Source organism: Oncorhynchus keta, chromosome 26 (assembly GCF_023373465.1).
Source record: "Oncorhynchus keta strain PuntledgeMale-10-30-2019 chromosome 26, Oket_V2, whole genome shotgun sequence".
Classification (NCBI taxonomy): Eukaryota; Metazoa; Chordata; class Actinopteri; order Salmoniformes; family Salmonidae; genus Oncorhynchus; species Oncorhynchus keta.
The window spans coordinates 23,046,943-23,061,580 of NC_068446.1; the positions used below are offsets into that span (position 1 = coordinate 23,046,943).

Here is a 14,638-nt window from a genome sequence, read left to right on the forward strand (position 1 = left end):
TCTAATGTCAGAAGAAACAAAACCTCAAATTCCTTGTCTGCAATTATCAGCGGGGTAAAAAAAATATTCACTCAGACAGATCACCTCGTTAAATTTCCCTCCAGTAACAAAGTAATCCTCTTTTATGATCCAAAAAAATACATTTCAGGTGTTATCAAACTGAAGGCAGATCTGAAAACTTTCCTCTACAACTATTAGGTTTTTTAGGATGACATAATTTTGTCGACTGAGGAAGTTGTAAGACAGGGTATCCTTGTTACATTTTCTAATGAAAGCCTCTCACTTCACTCAGTTGACATAATGGTCTGGCTGGATACACTCCACTTACTGTCAATATACTCTGTTCACTGTATAACAGAAAACAGGCCAGAATCATCCTTGCTGAGCTAATGGACTGTCGGCGATGCTACATTTTATGTTGAGCAATAAACTGGAAGAACAGGGGGTCATTACAAGGAGAGGAAGCAGGGTATGAGAAAGACAGACTCTACACACAGATCGCAACAAAATGTCCTGAGATGCAGCCCTTCCATACAGCTGTACAGTTAAAGATGAAATCCGCAGTAGGGGGAAACAGCTCCACTAGCCGCCCCACCACCGTTGTTCATGTTTTTGTTGCCAAGCTGAGGAGCGTTGTGCAGCACAACTGTAGTACATATTGTGCTCTGCGTGCAATGATGTTCGAGGGAAAAAAACAGCGTTTGTTGTTTGCAGTAGCTTCTTTGTTGTAGTAATAACGCAAACAGACATGGCTGTTTCACCATTAAGGATTCCAGCTTCAAGGAAACAAATCAAATTTCAAATCAAATGTATTTATAGAGCCCTTCTTACATCAGCTGATATCTCACAGTGTTGTACGGAAACCCAGCCTAAAACCACAAACAGCAAGCAATGCAGGTGTAGAAGCACGGTGTCTAAGGATACTGCCTGACTATAAATAACTCCCCCATGCTCTGTCCACTTGTATGACATGGAGAGACGCTGTGCCTGCTTTGTTAAGTAAAGACATTCTCCTATGTATTTTTGAGTTGTGCTCATTTACAACACAGGTGGTGAGGGACAGGCAGGCAGACAAACAGACAGTCAATAAGGTCTTAGATTTGAGCTGTTCAGTTAGAAAGACACAAGGTGCATTCATGAATGTGACAACAAACAGTCACATTTCTAGATATTTCAAAAGGAAATTTAAGAAGCTCTGATTAGACATTGCTAGCCAGGGAAAGCATGGTAGGGCCATTGCACCTGCTCTACCAATGTTTTCTTTAACATATTTCTAAACACTATGAGGTTGGAATAATACTGTTAAATTGCAAAAATTATGATAATGGTCTTTTAGTGTATGAGCTATTTGAAAACAACATTTCAGCCTCTTTTGTTGGGATGTAGTTTTAGCCTGCCCGGTGACATCACCAGGCAGTAAGTTAGTTAATAGACCAATAAGAAAGAAGTTCCAAACCTCTCTGCCAATAACTGCTAATTTTCAGTTTTTCCTCCCCACTCAAATCCACTCCCAGACAGTCCTAGAAACATTCTTGCTTGAGAAATTGCTCTTTGCTAAGAAGCAAGTTTTGTTTAGTTTTTACAATTTTAATTGAAAACAATCGCAGTAAAGTACTTAATTATTACTCCAAAATTATGTGATATTGAGATAAAAACTGCTGCATTGGACCTTTCATAAGATCATACTGCATAAATACAGCAATGCAGCTTCAACTGAATTGAGTTCATAGTCAAAGAAAGCCGAAGTTCACAACTAAGAGTAGTATATGATTCCTGCATGTGCCATATCAGGGTTGTAGTTGAATTACCAACATTTAAATCCAGGTGGTCAAGATTCATGCAGACGTTCAAGTTTAAATTTAGGTCCTTACAATGATAATTGAATGTTTTTATCATATACTCATATACTCACCTTTGATCAAACATGTGTGTTCAGTTGTACTGTAGATAAAAAGAGGTGCCTCAACTTCTTAACTATAATTGCCTTCCCAAGGTTAAGCATTAGCATCCACATGTCCGGCAAGCATTAGCATCCACATGTCCGTCAAGCATTAGCATCCACATGTCCGTCAAGCATTAGCATCCACATGTCCGTCAAGCATTAGCATCCACATGTCCGGTAGCATCCACAAGCATTAGCATCCACATGTCCGGCAAGCATTAGCATCCACATGTCCGGCAAGCATTAGCATCCACATGTCCGGCAAGCATTAGCATCTACATGTCCGGCAAGCATTAGCATCCACATGTCCGGCAAGCAACGGTGAGCAGTTCATGAATTCCAATTGAATTTAGCTCACATGAACAACACTTATATACATTGTTGTTGAAAGAACAAATATAATGAATGATAAAACGACAGAGTCCTACTTATTTGAAAATGTGTCTTGTGTACCATATCCAGATAACATTTTGGAAAATGTAATGGACAGCAAGGATTTACAAAATATGTATGCAATATCATACACCAGATAATGCAGACTACGGGTTTGTAATATTAAGAGGCCAGGCGATATATAAGGTATACCTGTATGGATCAACTTACTGGAGTGGAGTTTTACAATGCTGTCTATAACGAGGATACAATGCTAAATAACTGAAAAGTTCTACAAATTGCACCTACCTCCCTGTCCGTTTTGTCCTAGTTTGATTGAGTTTACAACAATCAGAAAGTAGGAATCCCATTAAAACAACTTAGAATGTATGTATTTCCATCCTAGGGTCAAGCACTACTCATGAAAAACATTTCGAATTTAAAATATCTTCATAATGTAAAAAATGGAGACAAATATTTTGATATATTTTGGCAATATCGCCCAGCCATAGTAATATTTGACCTCAACTATTTATGTGTAAGATTCCCCAAGTTAAAAATAGAAAGACTCCTCAGCACCAGTCAGAGTTGCTGTGTTGGAATAATGTATAAGGCAGAACACAGGAGGACAATAGTCTGAGCAAGTTAAAAAATAAGATAATATTTATTAATGATATTGAAAATGCTCATGAAAGCCATGGATGTCCACACACAAACTTAAGTCACTGAAGGCAAACAGAAGCCTTACCATTACAGATAAAATGATTTGGGTTGGAGGAGGCTGTTAACTTTATTTTGAAGGTTCCAAAGAAAACAAACCACAAATAATGCAAAGTACATTGTCTATTGGCAGAGTCAGTTACACAGGGTCACATAGAAGTGTATGTTTATTTGTAGTGACGCCCATGTACTCCAAAATGGGGGGTGACATGATCGAAGTGTAGCTGATTTGCTGTTGAACATCCATTTGTAGCCAACAATTCAAACATAAATGTGATGCTAGTTACCTACCCACAGTCATTCAAATCTGAAACATACATAAGGATTAGTATAGGTCAACTCTTCGGTATGGTTTTCCCGACTCTCAGAGCATATTGCATTGCACTTTTGACAGGATAATCAACCTATTTCACAAAATATGCTGCTGCACTATAGGTAGAACAAAGTTACGCAACAGTTTTATAAAACATTGCTTAAGTACATAGCAATTATCTAATGTTATAAAAGGCTTGCAAGAAATGGCCCTGGGATGAATGAGATAGATCGAACAGTGCATGTAAATGAAAGACTGGTTAACAGAGGCAAAAGTGTTTGATGTTGTGAAATATTCCATAATGGGAAATGGCGAACCCTTATCAAACAGGATTTGACCTGCTCTTTGGCAGGAGCATCTGTGCCCTTGGTTAAAACCGCACACGGTAAACAGCTCTGTGTTTATTCCCCTCAGTCTCAAGGCAGAATCTCTCGCCTGCTCTCAAATGTCGAAGTCAGGTGGGGAAATAATTGGTTTTTAATCGTTGCCAACAAGTAAAATGTCACCATTTCCAAAGTGGACGAGTCTAGATTCATTTCTGATTAGCATGAAAGGAAATGCCAAATATGCTTGTGATTTTTACAGATAAGAGGAAAATATATCATTGACACCTCCATGACACAGCCCCAACAGACCACAGAAAGCACAGCAGTAAAAATCCATTAAATTACTTATCTTTCATCTCTGTCACTTAACAACAACAACTGAACCGGTCAAAACCTGCGTGTCAAATTTCTGAGATTCTGTTTTAAGTCTAGGACACATCAACACGAAGTCCTATATACTGTAGCCCTAGCAAAGGAACCCAACAGTGTGTGACAGACCACCTGACAAGTGACTGACTACAGGGTTGCTTGAAGTTCAGTTCTATCAAGCATTCTTTAACTGAGTGTCTACTCTACAATTGAATCAAATCAGACTATTGACCAAACATAACGGGTAAATAAAGAGTTGCAGCACTGCTAATTCAGCTTATTAAAATAATTTATTGTGCTCCAGAAAAGTTATTACTATTTTAACCAGAAAGAAAGACAAGTGACAAATCTACAATATAACTGAAATACCCACTCACATAGCGCCCTTCTCACAGACATTTTGAAAGAGCGAACAGCCTTTTACAGATCTTAAAAGATCTTCATCAATCTCAAAGATGTAGTGTAGCATTTTTTTGAAAATGGCACTCTTCGCACTCTTCGCATTACATTCATTCACAATTCTTGACCCTCCTCTGTCCAGGACTGGGTAACACAGGTAAGGCCTGAGCCATATCGTCACATTATAGTTTGAGGTATAACCCTTCTTTCTCTCGCATTCTGGAAGTCCTGCATGCAAATCTGGAGGGAAAGCCCTTATAGCTCTCCGTCACCATTGGCTCATAACATTTTAAAAAGGTCCAGTGCAGCCATTTTTATCTCAATATCAAATAATTGATGGGTAACAATTAAAAGGACCTTACTGTGATTGTGTTCAATTAAAATGGTCAAAAAGAAACAAAAATAGCTTCTTAGCAATTTCCCAAGCAAGAGAAACTGTCTGGGAGTGGTCTGAGTGGGGAGGGGAACACTGAAAACTAGCTGGTATTGGCAGAGATGTTTTGAACCCTCTTTCTTATTGGTTTATTAACAATTTGATGCCTGGATATGTTACCAGGCGGGCCAAAACTCTATCCCACCAAAACAGGCTGACATTGCAGGCGGTCTTTTCACACAGCTAAAAGGGCATTATTTCAACACTAAAAGGGCATTATCATAATTCTCACAATTTCACATTATTATTATAACCTCAGAGTGTGGAAATATATATAATACATAGGAAACCCCGTTTTTGACTGCACTGGGCCTTTAACGCCACTCTGAGGGAGCATGGTGGAGAAAGAGTATAGTGAGCAGCAACTATCCATATTCATACCTGCAGTAATTGAATATGGGGGATGTACAGAATCCGCCTTTTGGGGAGGGAAGGAGGTAGGGAGAGGAGGGTTGTACCGGTTGTCCCATTTCTAACTCTGTTTCCAATCCTCCCCGGTAGGGGACGGAGTGGTGAGGGGGGTGGTGGGGGGTCCATGGGAACATCCTGTTGAGGACTGGCTCTGTGTCAGAGGTTTTGTGTTATTCAGAAACAGAGCACAGTTTTCTCCCCGCACCTCTTAATCCCCAATCATTCATCCTGCGTGCTAGAGTGAGTGCTTCTGTGGCGTTCGCCTCTCCTGCCAACTCTCCAATGTTGTTCTCCAATTACTTGATCATTTGTCCGTAGTGCAATTACATGTTTAATTCGCTGGGCCCTGTGTCATTTCTCCAGTAAGGAGCATTGTTTAGAGGTCACACCACTGCAATACAGGCTGATGAAATTGCTTGCGTTTTAGTTTTGGGCAATGTGGACTATAATTTACCTTCACCTCCCCCAGAAAAGCTATACCTTGTCTACGTCCCATTGTTTGGCAGGGTATGTTCTTACTTTGATGGACTGTAGAGCAACTGTCTCCCCTCAGCAGACGCATTATGTCCAGCCTTTATTGACAGGAAAATGGGAGGACAAGTGTTTTTCTTACTACTTTGTCTTACTTATGTGTCGCCTCTTACTACAGTATGTGCCGTCTTCACTCTCTGCTTGAGTACTGTGGGGCTTTTGACTGTTTAGAGAACTATTTTCCCCTCAGCGGCTTCCTCCTTTAAACTATTCACTCTGGTATGTATTTGTATAACACATTGTTACTCTCCTGGCCTGCGATAGCTGGCAGAGGGAAGTTGCACTCTGGCATTGTGAGGGCAGGAACATTCACTATGGGCTGCCTAGAGGTTAGCGAGACAGTCATGGTAACACGCTGACAGTCTTGTACAATGTGACACCAAGGCGTGTGTTCACGAATAAACCATGCTACAGAACAACAAGAACTAAAAGTCCAGAAAATCTGAGACAATACAGTACAGCATCATCAGTAGAAAATAAAAAAGAACAGAACAGAAGCAAATGGAAATTACTCTGTGAGAGACAAGGGTGCTGGCTAGACGGTTCTAAGCGGTTCTACTGCAGTGAATCTGCCTGAATGCTGTTTCCTCCCTGGGAGAGGTGTACCATGGGAGTTCCTGGAGCCCCTGTTCTCTCGCTCTCTCTCCACCCCGCCTCTCTTCCTCCTGCTGTTTGGGTTGCAGGCACATCCAACATGTCAGCGGAGGGCATCCTCGCTTCAATTACACATTTATACGCATAAATCTTTAAACAGTGCTACGGAACATACTCTATGAAAGGATAATAGGGGGAAAGAAAATGTATGCTGTCAAGAGGTTCTACTATTCCCGAGCCTTCACCTTCCCTTCTTCATGGCCCTGGGCACACTGTGTTTAGGGATCATTCATACGGAAAACAAATATAATAAACAGTGCAGGTAATTACTTTTCTACGTTAAAGTTTCCTTGAACTAGTCAAGAGCAGTGATAAGTAACCTAATAAGTAATAGCAAATAACATTGATCAAAAGAGTACAATGAAACGTCCCTCCATCGGGATCCCAAACAGCGAGTGATTCACCACTATCAAAAAGTTGTACCAACACACATTGTACAAAACTAGTCCTTATACCCATGTTCACTCAAGCTATTGTGTATGTACTGTAGTTACCGTAAGCCCACCCTCCCCTGCTGTCCCCAATTATGACCATGACCTTAACCCATGTGGGTTTGTAAGCCAATCAGAAGTGTTCCTTCAAACTATTCCAATGGGGCTGACTTTATTTCTTAATTATGACTTAATCAGCAGAACAGCCATCAAGCAGATAAATTGTCATGCGCTTCGTGCTAAAAATATCCAGTATTCTTTGTCCTCCAGCTCTCGGTATAGACAGCACTTGTGTGATGAAGCTGAATCTGCCAGAAAGCCAGTGGATCCTTCCGTTTTTGTTCTGCTGGCAGATTTGCGGAATTGACGCCCAAGAATGACTTAAACAGCATTGGTGCTTTGTGTACATATCTAGATATGTAAAAAGGCTCTATACAATAAAACTGTTCCCCAAAAATAAATTTCTGAGAAGAATCCAAGACATTTTGAAAATGTTTACATTGTGCATAACCTTTAAAAGTTTTTCCCTCTCTCTCTAGATTGTTTTTGTCATATCTTACATTGCCTCTACTTGTAGAGTAACACATGCCTAAATTGGTTGCATCTCCCCTTGACTCCAGAAAGAGTACTCTACAGTTTGATGCCTCAGGAAAACAATATGTTTTCTTTCATTTACAAAGCGACCTGCTACTCCTCTGAAACTCCACTGAGTTGTTTTCTTTTTTCCAAGATACCAGGATGAAGCAATCGTTTATAAAATTCCAAAGTTGATATCTGTAGCTGGAAAAGTTGACCTTGTTCTGTTTCAAGAGCAGAACTAAAAAGTATCCTTCTCTTTGTTTATTTTTTCATTTGAAATATTTGTTTGACTTCTTTCTAATTTCTTCTTTTATATCAAATGAAATTCTTCTCCCGTCCCAGCAAAATCCCTATTCCCTTAATATATTCACAGGAGTAGAAGTTATTCCACATCCGTTTGATCGGGCTGGGTGTGAGGTGCTCTGGCATGTGCTGTGTGTGTCAGCGTCCATCCGTCCGGCTATACCCTGGTGGTGGAGTGTGAGTGTGGGTGGGGCAGGGTGTGAGGCAGGGTGTTGTTCTGTGCACTACTGGGGAAGGTGTTGAAGTTGTGCAACGACTGGAGGCCCTGCATGGTGTTGGGGATCATGGTGATGGTGTTGGGGGTCATGAGGGGGATGTCGTCAGGTGAGCGGCGCATGGCTAGCGTGTAGTCTGGCGGGCAGGCAGTTCTCAGAACTACCTCGTGTGGATGCATGGCGTCGCACTCGTGGTCCAGGTCTGTGTGCTTCATCTGCAGGGACATGATCTCCTCCTCCTGTGTGTGCGCCAGGTCATTGGTCGTGTTGCGCTGGGGGCTGCAGCGCCGGTGCACGTCGTGCCGCCGCTTGTCCTTCTTGTAGTAGAGGGCAGCGAAGGCCAGGATGTTGAGGAAGAGCAGCGAGGCACCAACAGCGATGGTGACACTCAGCTCAGTGGAGTAGTCCCTCTGATCCACCAGGAAGGGCTGATTCTGACTGTCCTGAGTCTCGGTGGGGAAAGGCGTAGGGTTAGGCCTCTTGGTGTTGACAGGGATCTTCTTTGGTGACCTGGGCGTGACCTCCGGTGGGGGGACCTTGGTGGTGGTGGAGATGATCTGGGTGACCTCGTTTAGGCTGTGGAGGTGGGGCACCAGCTCAAGCCACAGGTTGACCTTGTTGGCCCGGTAGTGCTCCTTGACGCGGGGTTTCAGGCCGATGTGGAGGTACAGCTGGTCTTTCTGGTTGTAGCGAGTCCACGCCACCTCCTCGAAACGGTTAGGCTTAGTGTGGATGAACTTGGTATCCTGGGGGACCGGCTGGTTAGGGTCACTGCAGGGGAAAGACGGGACTTAGTATGAGCAAAGCACCACTACAAAGCATGAGGAATGGAGGCTCATTCCAGCAGAACGAGTACCATTTTCTGGGAATGGCATATGGAGCCAGTCAGAACACATCATAAACTGGCTTAACCATGCAAAGTGGAGGCATAAATCTCATTGGTGCCCTGTTTTATATGTCAATTTACTGTTATATATGTAGATCATTAGTATCTCGATGGTCCCTTTGGGCTCTTTGGCTGCTGAGGGAAAAAGCCATTGTCCCCCATTATGCTCCAAAAAACAATTACCTCCATGACTACATGCTTAAAGGCAAAGAAATATATATATTTTTTTTTCTATTGAGAATTCCACTATCCAGGCAACCATCATTTGTCATTAATTAACAGCATGTCTGACAATGACACACATTGATATGCTGTCCAACATAAAACATAAAAATATATACAACATGGTATTCAATTCTTTAACTAGACAAAAATGTAACACACACACACAAGCTTGCTGGCATAAACACATTACAGCTTAAAATAGGTTTCAGTACCACACGTACCCAGTTTTGGCAAAATTAGTCCAGTAAGTCATCACCACAGCACTGAGCATGACGTCGTTCTTCGAGAAGTTACAGGGGAACAGTTCCGTGGGACCGATCATGGGCAGGCCAAACACATAGGGGATCTCGTCACCGTGGGCTGCGTCTGCCCACGGGGGCACCTGCTCTGTCTGGCAGTGGTGGTAGAAGGCGTAGAAGTATGTTGGTGACCCAAAGCTGGAGTGGAGATCTGCTGTGGCCACGGCCGGAGCCACCCATTGGTGGTCAGTGAACAGAGCTAGTAGGGTCTTCCTCCTGGTCTCTGGGTTGTGTTTATCAGCCCAGTCCGTGTACATGAACTTTATGGTCTCACGCAGAATGTCTTTGCCCTCCGGGTAACCGTACAGGTCGTCCACGAAGCTGGACACGGCGTAGTCAAAATCATTGGCCTGGACGCCGTTCTCATTATCTACGATGAGCTCCACAAACTTCAGGCCCTCGCCCTGGTTGACGCCCAGCATGATGTCATAGTTGAGGAACTCGCCCTGCTCCATGAGGATCTGGGGGTCGTCTGGGATCACATCTCCATCTATGACAGGCCCGAAGGCGATATGGTACCTGGCTGGCTGGATGTCCTGGTCCACCAGCTCCTTGTAGTGCTTCTTCTGCAGACACTCCACCAAGTCCACCGTGTCCTTCAGGTTGCAGCCCACCTTCTTGGCCAACATGCGAGCGTACTTAGCAGGCTGGAAGCTGACTGCCCAGCTGGACAACGCAGTGCCACTCTGTGCTATAGCTCTCTGGAAAAGTCCTGCAGAGATACGAGATACAAGCCAACCAGAGTCAGACAACACCTCATAATGTAGCATCACAATGCATCACACTGGGAAATGTTGTTGCCTGCTTTCCCCCAGAGTATGATAGAAAACAGACTATTATTTTAGGGATACTATGGTTGGTGCATGGGCCTTTATGTGTCTTAATCATGGGTCCTATCACTGTAAGTCATTGATGATGCATGCTGTGATAAAATAATTTCCCAAAGTAATACTCTACTCTCTCTCTACATGACCTGCCACTCAGGAGGAAATGCCACTGAAACTGTCATTACTAAACATATCCAAACACAGCATGATGTGTACTCACACTAAAATCTAAATGTGCACTTGTAGAGTTATGTGCACTTGAAGAGCGATTAAATTTGCTGGCAATAGACGTAACTCTCCTCACAACCTTGAAAATGTAAAAGTCAATTTGTCAAGCTTAGTTTATTGTGCAAATCCTGGGAGAGCACAGCGAGACATTGTCTCTTGTCTTGACAGACATCTGCATTGTTAACAGAGATTACTGCTTTACAAACAGTCAGACTTCTATTTTAGGGTTTGTTTGACAAGGTTTTTAGACAGACTTGTTACACAGTTACAATATCATAGGAATTATCATGACACATATTGTTAATTCTGATGTTTTATAAACAAGAAATAACCTCTTTTAACATACATTTATTTTTATCATTCTAATAACAAAGAAAACTTGCTTTAATTATCACATTTTCAAACATGTTGATATGAAATCTGTCTTTCGATCCAACCCACACATGAACATTGAGAAAAGATGGAAATGACAAAGTTGTAGGAGTAGGATTGATCATGCTGTGTCTGAAAAGTGTCATACTGTGGTATGAATATTAATAGTTTTGTATTTAATTAATCTCTGAAGACAATTAGATTAGAGGGAGCAATACATTGACATGATAGCATTGATTGGGGCTCCCCTAAGAATGTGGATTAGGAGGTGAGATAGCGATACAATCCAAATAAAGTGGGTCTGGCGATCAGGTATGGAATACCATTAGAGCCCATATATGGTCAGTGCTTTAGTCAACTTTAACCTTCTCCCTGAGAAGAGTTTTACACAATATAAGGTCCTAGAAAAACAGGGAAAGTACAAATGTATATATCCAGCTGTTAGGAAGGAAGGGAAAAGTAAAGAAGCCGGATCGTCTACAGTTCTTTGTGGTTGTGAGGCAGAGTGGCATATGAAAGGTGGGGACTATGGCAATTCAAATGTATACGTGAAGATAGAGAGAGAGAGAGAATCAAAAGCACTTTACACAGGGGAAGATGTTTGGGGTTGGGGGTGCGATTCTTTTGCCGATGGGGGGCAGACGGCTATTTCGGTCAGCTAATACAGGACTAGTAAAGGCCCAGTGCAATAATTTTGTAATAAATATATACAGTACCAGTCAAAAGTATAGACACATCTACTCATTCAATAGTTTTTATTTATTTTTACTATTTTCTACATTGTAGAATAATAGCAAAGACATCAAAACTGTGAAATAACACATATTGAATCATGTAGTAACCGAACAAGTGTTGAACAAATCAAAAAAGATTTTAGATTCTTCAAAGTAGCCACCCTTTGCCTTGATGGCAGCTTTGCGCACTCTTGGCATTCTCTTATTAACCAGCTTCACCTGGAATGCTTTTCCAACAGTCTTGAAGGAGTTCCCACATATGTTGAGCACTTGTTAACTGATTTTCCTTCACTCTGCGGTCCAACTCCTCACAAACCATCTCAATTGGGTTGAGGTCGGGTGATTGTGGAGACAAGGTCATCTGATGCAGCACTCCATCACTCTCCTTCTTGGTCAAATAGCCCTTACGCAGCCTGCAGGTGTGTTGGGTCAATGTCCTGTTGAGAAACAAATGATAGTCGCACTAAGCGCAAACCAGATGGGATGGAGTATCGCTGCAGAATGCTATGGTAGCCATGCTGGTTAACTTCTTGGTGACAGGGGGCGGTATTTTCACGTCCGGATGAAATGCATGCACAAATTCTACTGCCTGCTACATATCTCCAGAAGATAGTATATGCATATTATTAGTGGATTTGGATAGAAAACACTCTGAAGTTTCTAAAACTGTTTGAATCATGTCTGTGAGTATAACAGAACTTATTTAGCAGGCGAAACCCAGAGGACAAACCATTCAGATTTTTTGTTGTTGATGTCACTCTCTTTTAAATTAGTTTTCATTGGGAAACCAGATTTCTAGGGGACCTTCTTGCAGTTCCTATTGCTTCCAATGGATGTCAACAATCTTTAGAACTTGGTTGAGGTTATTCCTTTGTGTAATGAAGAAGTACGGTCACTTGAAGTGTACTGTTAGAAGAAGAAGCGCATGACCAGAAAGATAGCTTCAGTTTGTTTTCCTCCTGTATTGAACACAGATCATCCCGTCTTCCCGTCCCGTTAAAAAATACCTAAAGTTGTATTACAAAAGTAGTTTGAAATGTTTTGGCAACGTTTACAGGTAACCTTTGAGATATTTTGTAGTCACAATGAGCAAGTTGGAACTGGTGTTTTTCTGGATCAAACGCGCCAAATAAATGGACATTCCGTCGATATACAGTGGGGAGAACAAGTATTTGATACACATCCTATTTTGCAGGTTTTCCTACTTACAAAGTATGTAGAGGTCTGTAATCTTTATCATAGGTACACTTAAACTGTGAGAGACGGAATCTAAAACAAAAATCACATTGTATGATTTTTAAGTAATTAATTTGCATTTTATTGCATGATATAAGTATTTGATACATCAGAAAAGCAGAACTTAATATTTGGTACAGAAATATATCATTTTGCAATTACAGAGATCATACGTTTCCTGTAGTTCTTGACCAGGTTTGCATGATTTTTAAGCAGCAGGGATTTTGGCCCATTCCTCCATACAGACCTTCTCCAGATCATTCAGGTTTCGGGGCTGTCGCTGGGCAATACGGACTTTCAGCTCCCTCCAAAGATTTTCTATTGGGTTCAGGTCTGGAGACTGACTAGGCCACTCCAGGACCTTGAGATGCTTCTTACGGAGCTACTCCTTAGTTTCCCTGGCTGTGTGTTTTGGGTCGTTGTCATGCTGGAAGACCCAGCCACAACCCATCTTCAATGCTCTTACTGAGGGAAGGAGGTTGTTGGCCAAGATCTTGCGATACATGTTCCCATCCATCCTCCCCTCAATACGGTGCAGTCGTCCTGTCCCCTTTGCAGAAAAGCATCCCCAAAGAATGATGTTTCCACCTCCATGCTTCATGGTTAGGATGGTGTTCTTGGGGTTTGTACTCCTCCTTCTTCTTCCTCCAAACACGGCGAGTGGAGTTTAGACCAAAAAGCTCTATTTTGTCTCATCAGACCACATGACCTTCTCCCATTCCTCCTCTGGATCATCCAGATGGTCATTTGCAAACTTCTGACGGTCCTGGCCATCCGACCCAGGATTTTAATCCATGACTAATGGTTTTCTTTGAGACTGTGGTCCCAGCTCTCTTCAGGTCATTGACCAGGTCCTGCTGTGTAGTTCTGGGCTGATCCCTCACCTTCCTCATGATCATTGATGCCCCACGAGGTGAGATCTTGTATGGAGTCCCAGACCGAGGGTGACTGACCGTCATCTTGAACTTCTTCCATTTTCTAATAATTGCACCAACAGTTGTTGCCTTCTCACCAAGCTGCTTGCCTATTGTCCTGTAGCCCATCTCCGCCTTGTGCAGGTCTACAATTTTATCCCCAATGTCCTTACACAGTCCTCTGGTCTTGGCCATTGTGGAGAGGTTGGAGTATGTTTCATTGAGTGTGTGGACAGGTGTCTTTTATACAGGTAACGAGTTCAAACAGGTGCAGTTAATACAGGTAATGAGTGGAGAACAGGAGGGCTTCTTAAAGAAAAACTATTAGGTCTGTGAGTGCCGGAATTCTTACTGGTTGGTAGGTGATAAAATACTTATGTCATGCAATAAAATGCAAATTAATTACTTAAACATCATACAATGTGATTTTCTGGATTTCTGTCTCTCACAGTTGAAGTGTACCAATGATAAATATTACACACCTCTACATGCTTTGTAAGTAGGAAAACCTGCAAAATCGGCAGTGTATCAAATACTTGTTCTCCCCACTGTATATCGACGAAATTAATCGAACAAAAGGACCATTTGTGATGTTTATGGGACATATTGGAGTGCCAACAAAAGATGCTCGTCAAAAGTAAGGCATGAATTATATTTATATTTATGCGTTTTGTGTCGTGCCTGCAGGGTTGAAATATGGTTTCTCTCTTTGTTTACGGAGGTGTTATCCTCAGATAATAGCATTGTTTGCTTTCACCGAAAAGCCTTTTTGAAATGTGACATGTTGGCTGGATCCACAACAAGTGTAGCTTCAATTTTCTATATTGCATGTGTGATTTAATGAAAGTTTGATTTTTATAGTAATTTATTTGAATTTGTCGCCCAGAGAGGTTAAGTGTGCATTGAGTTCTATATAAAT

General features: G+C 42.0%; 1 protein-coding gene across 3 annotated transcripts in view; it reads right to left on the reverse strand.

Moving 5' to 3' along the window:
* Positions 1-2,955: 2,955 nt before the first annotated feature.
* LOC118359111 (neuroligin-1) overlaps positions 2,956-14,638 on the reverse strand; it is a 335,662-nt gene continuing 323,979 nt past the window's right edge. For all 3 annotated transcript variants that reach the window (XM_052480394.1, XM_052480395.1, XM_052480393.1), the window contains 2 exons: positions 9,331-10,120; positions 2,956-8,769 (listed from right to left, as the gene is read on the reverse strand). In XM_052480394.1, coding sequence (XP_052336354.1) covers positions 7,941-8,769; positions 9,331-10,120 — 1,619 coding nt within the window. In that variant the 3' untranslated portion in view covers positions 2,956-7,940. The remainder of the gene's footprint in view (positions 8,770-9,330; positions 10,121-14,638) is intronic.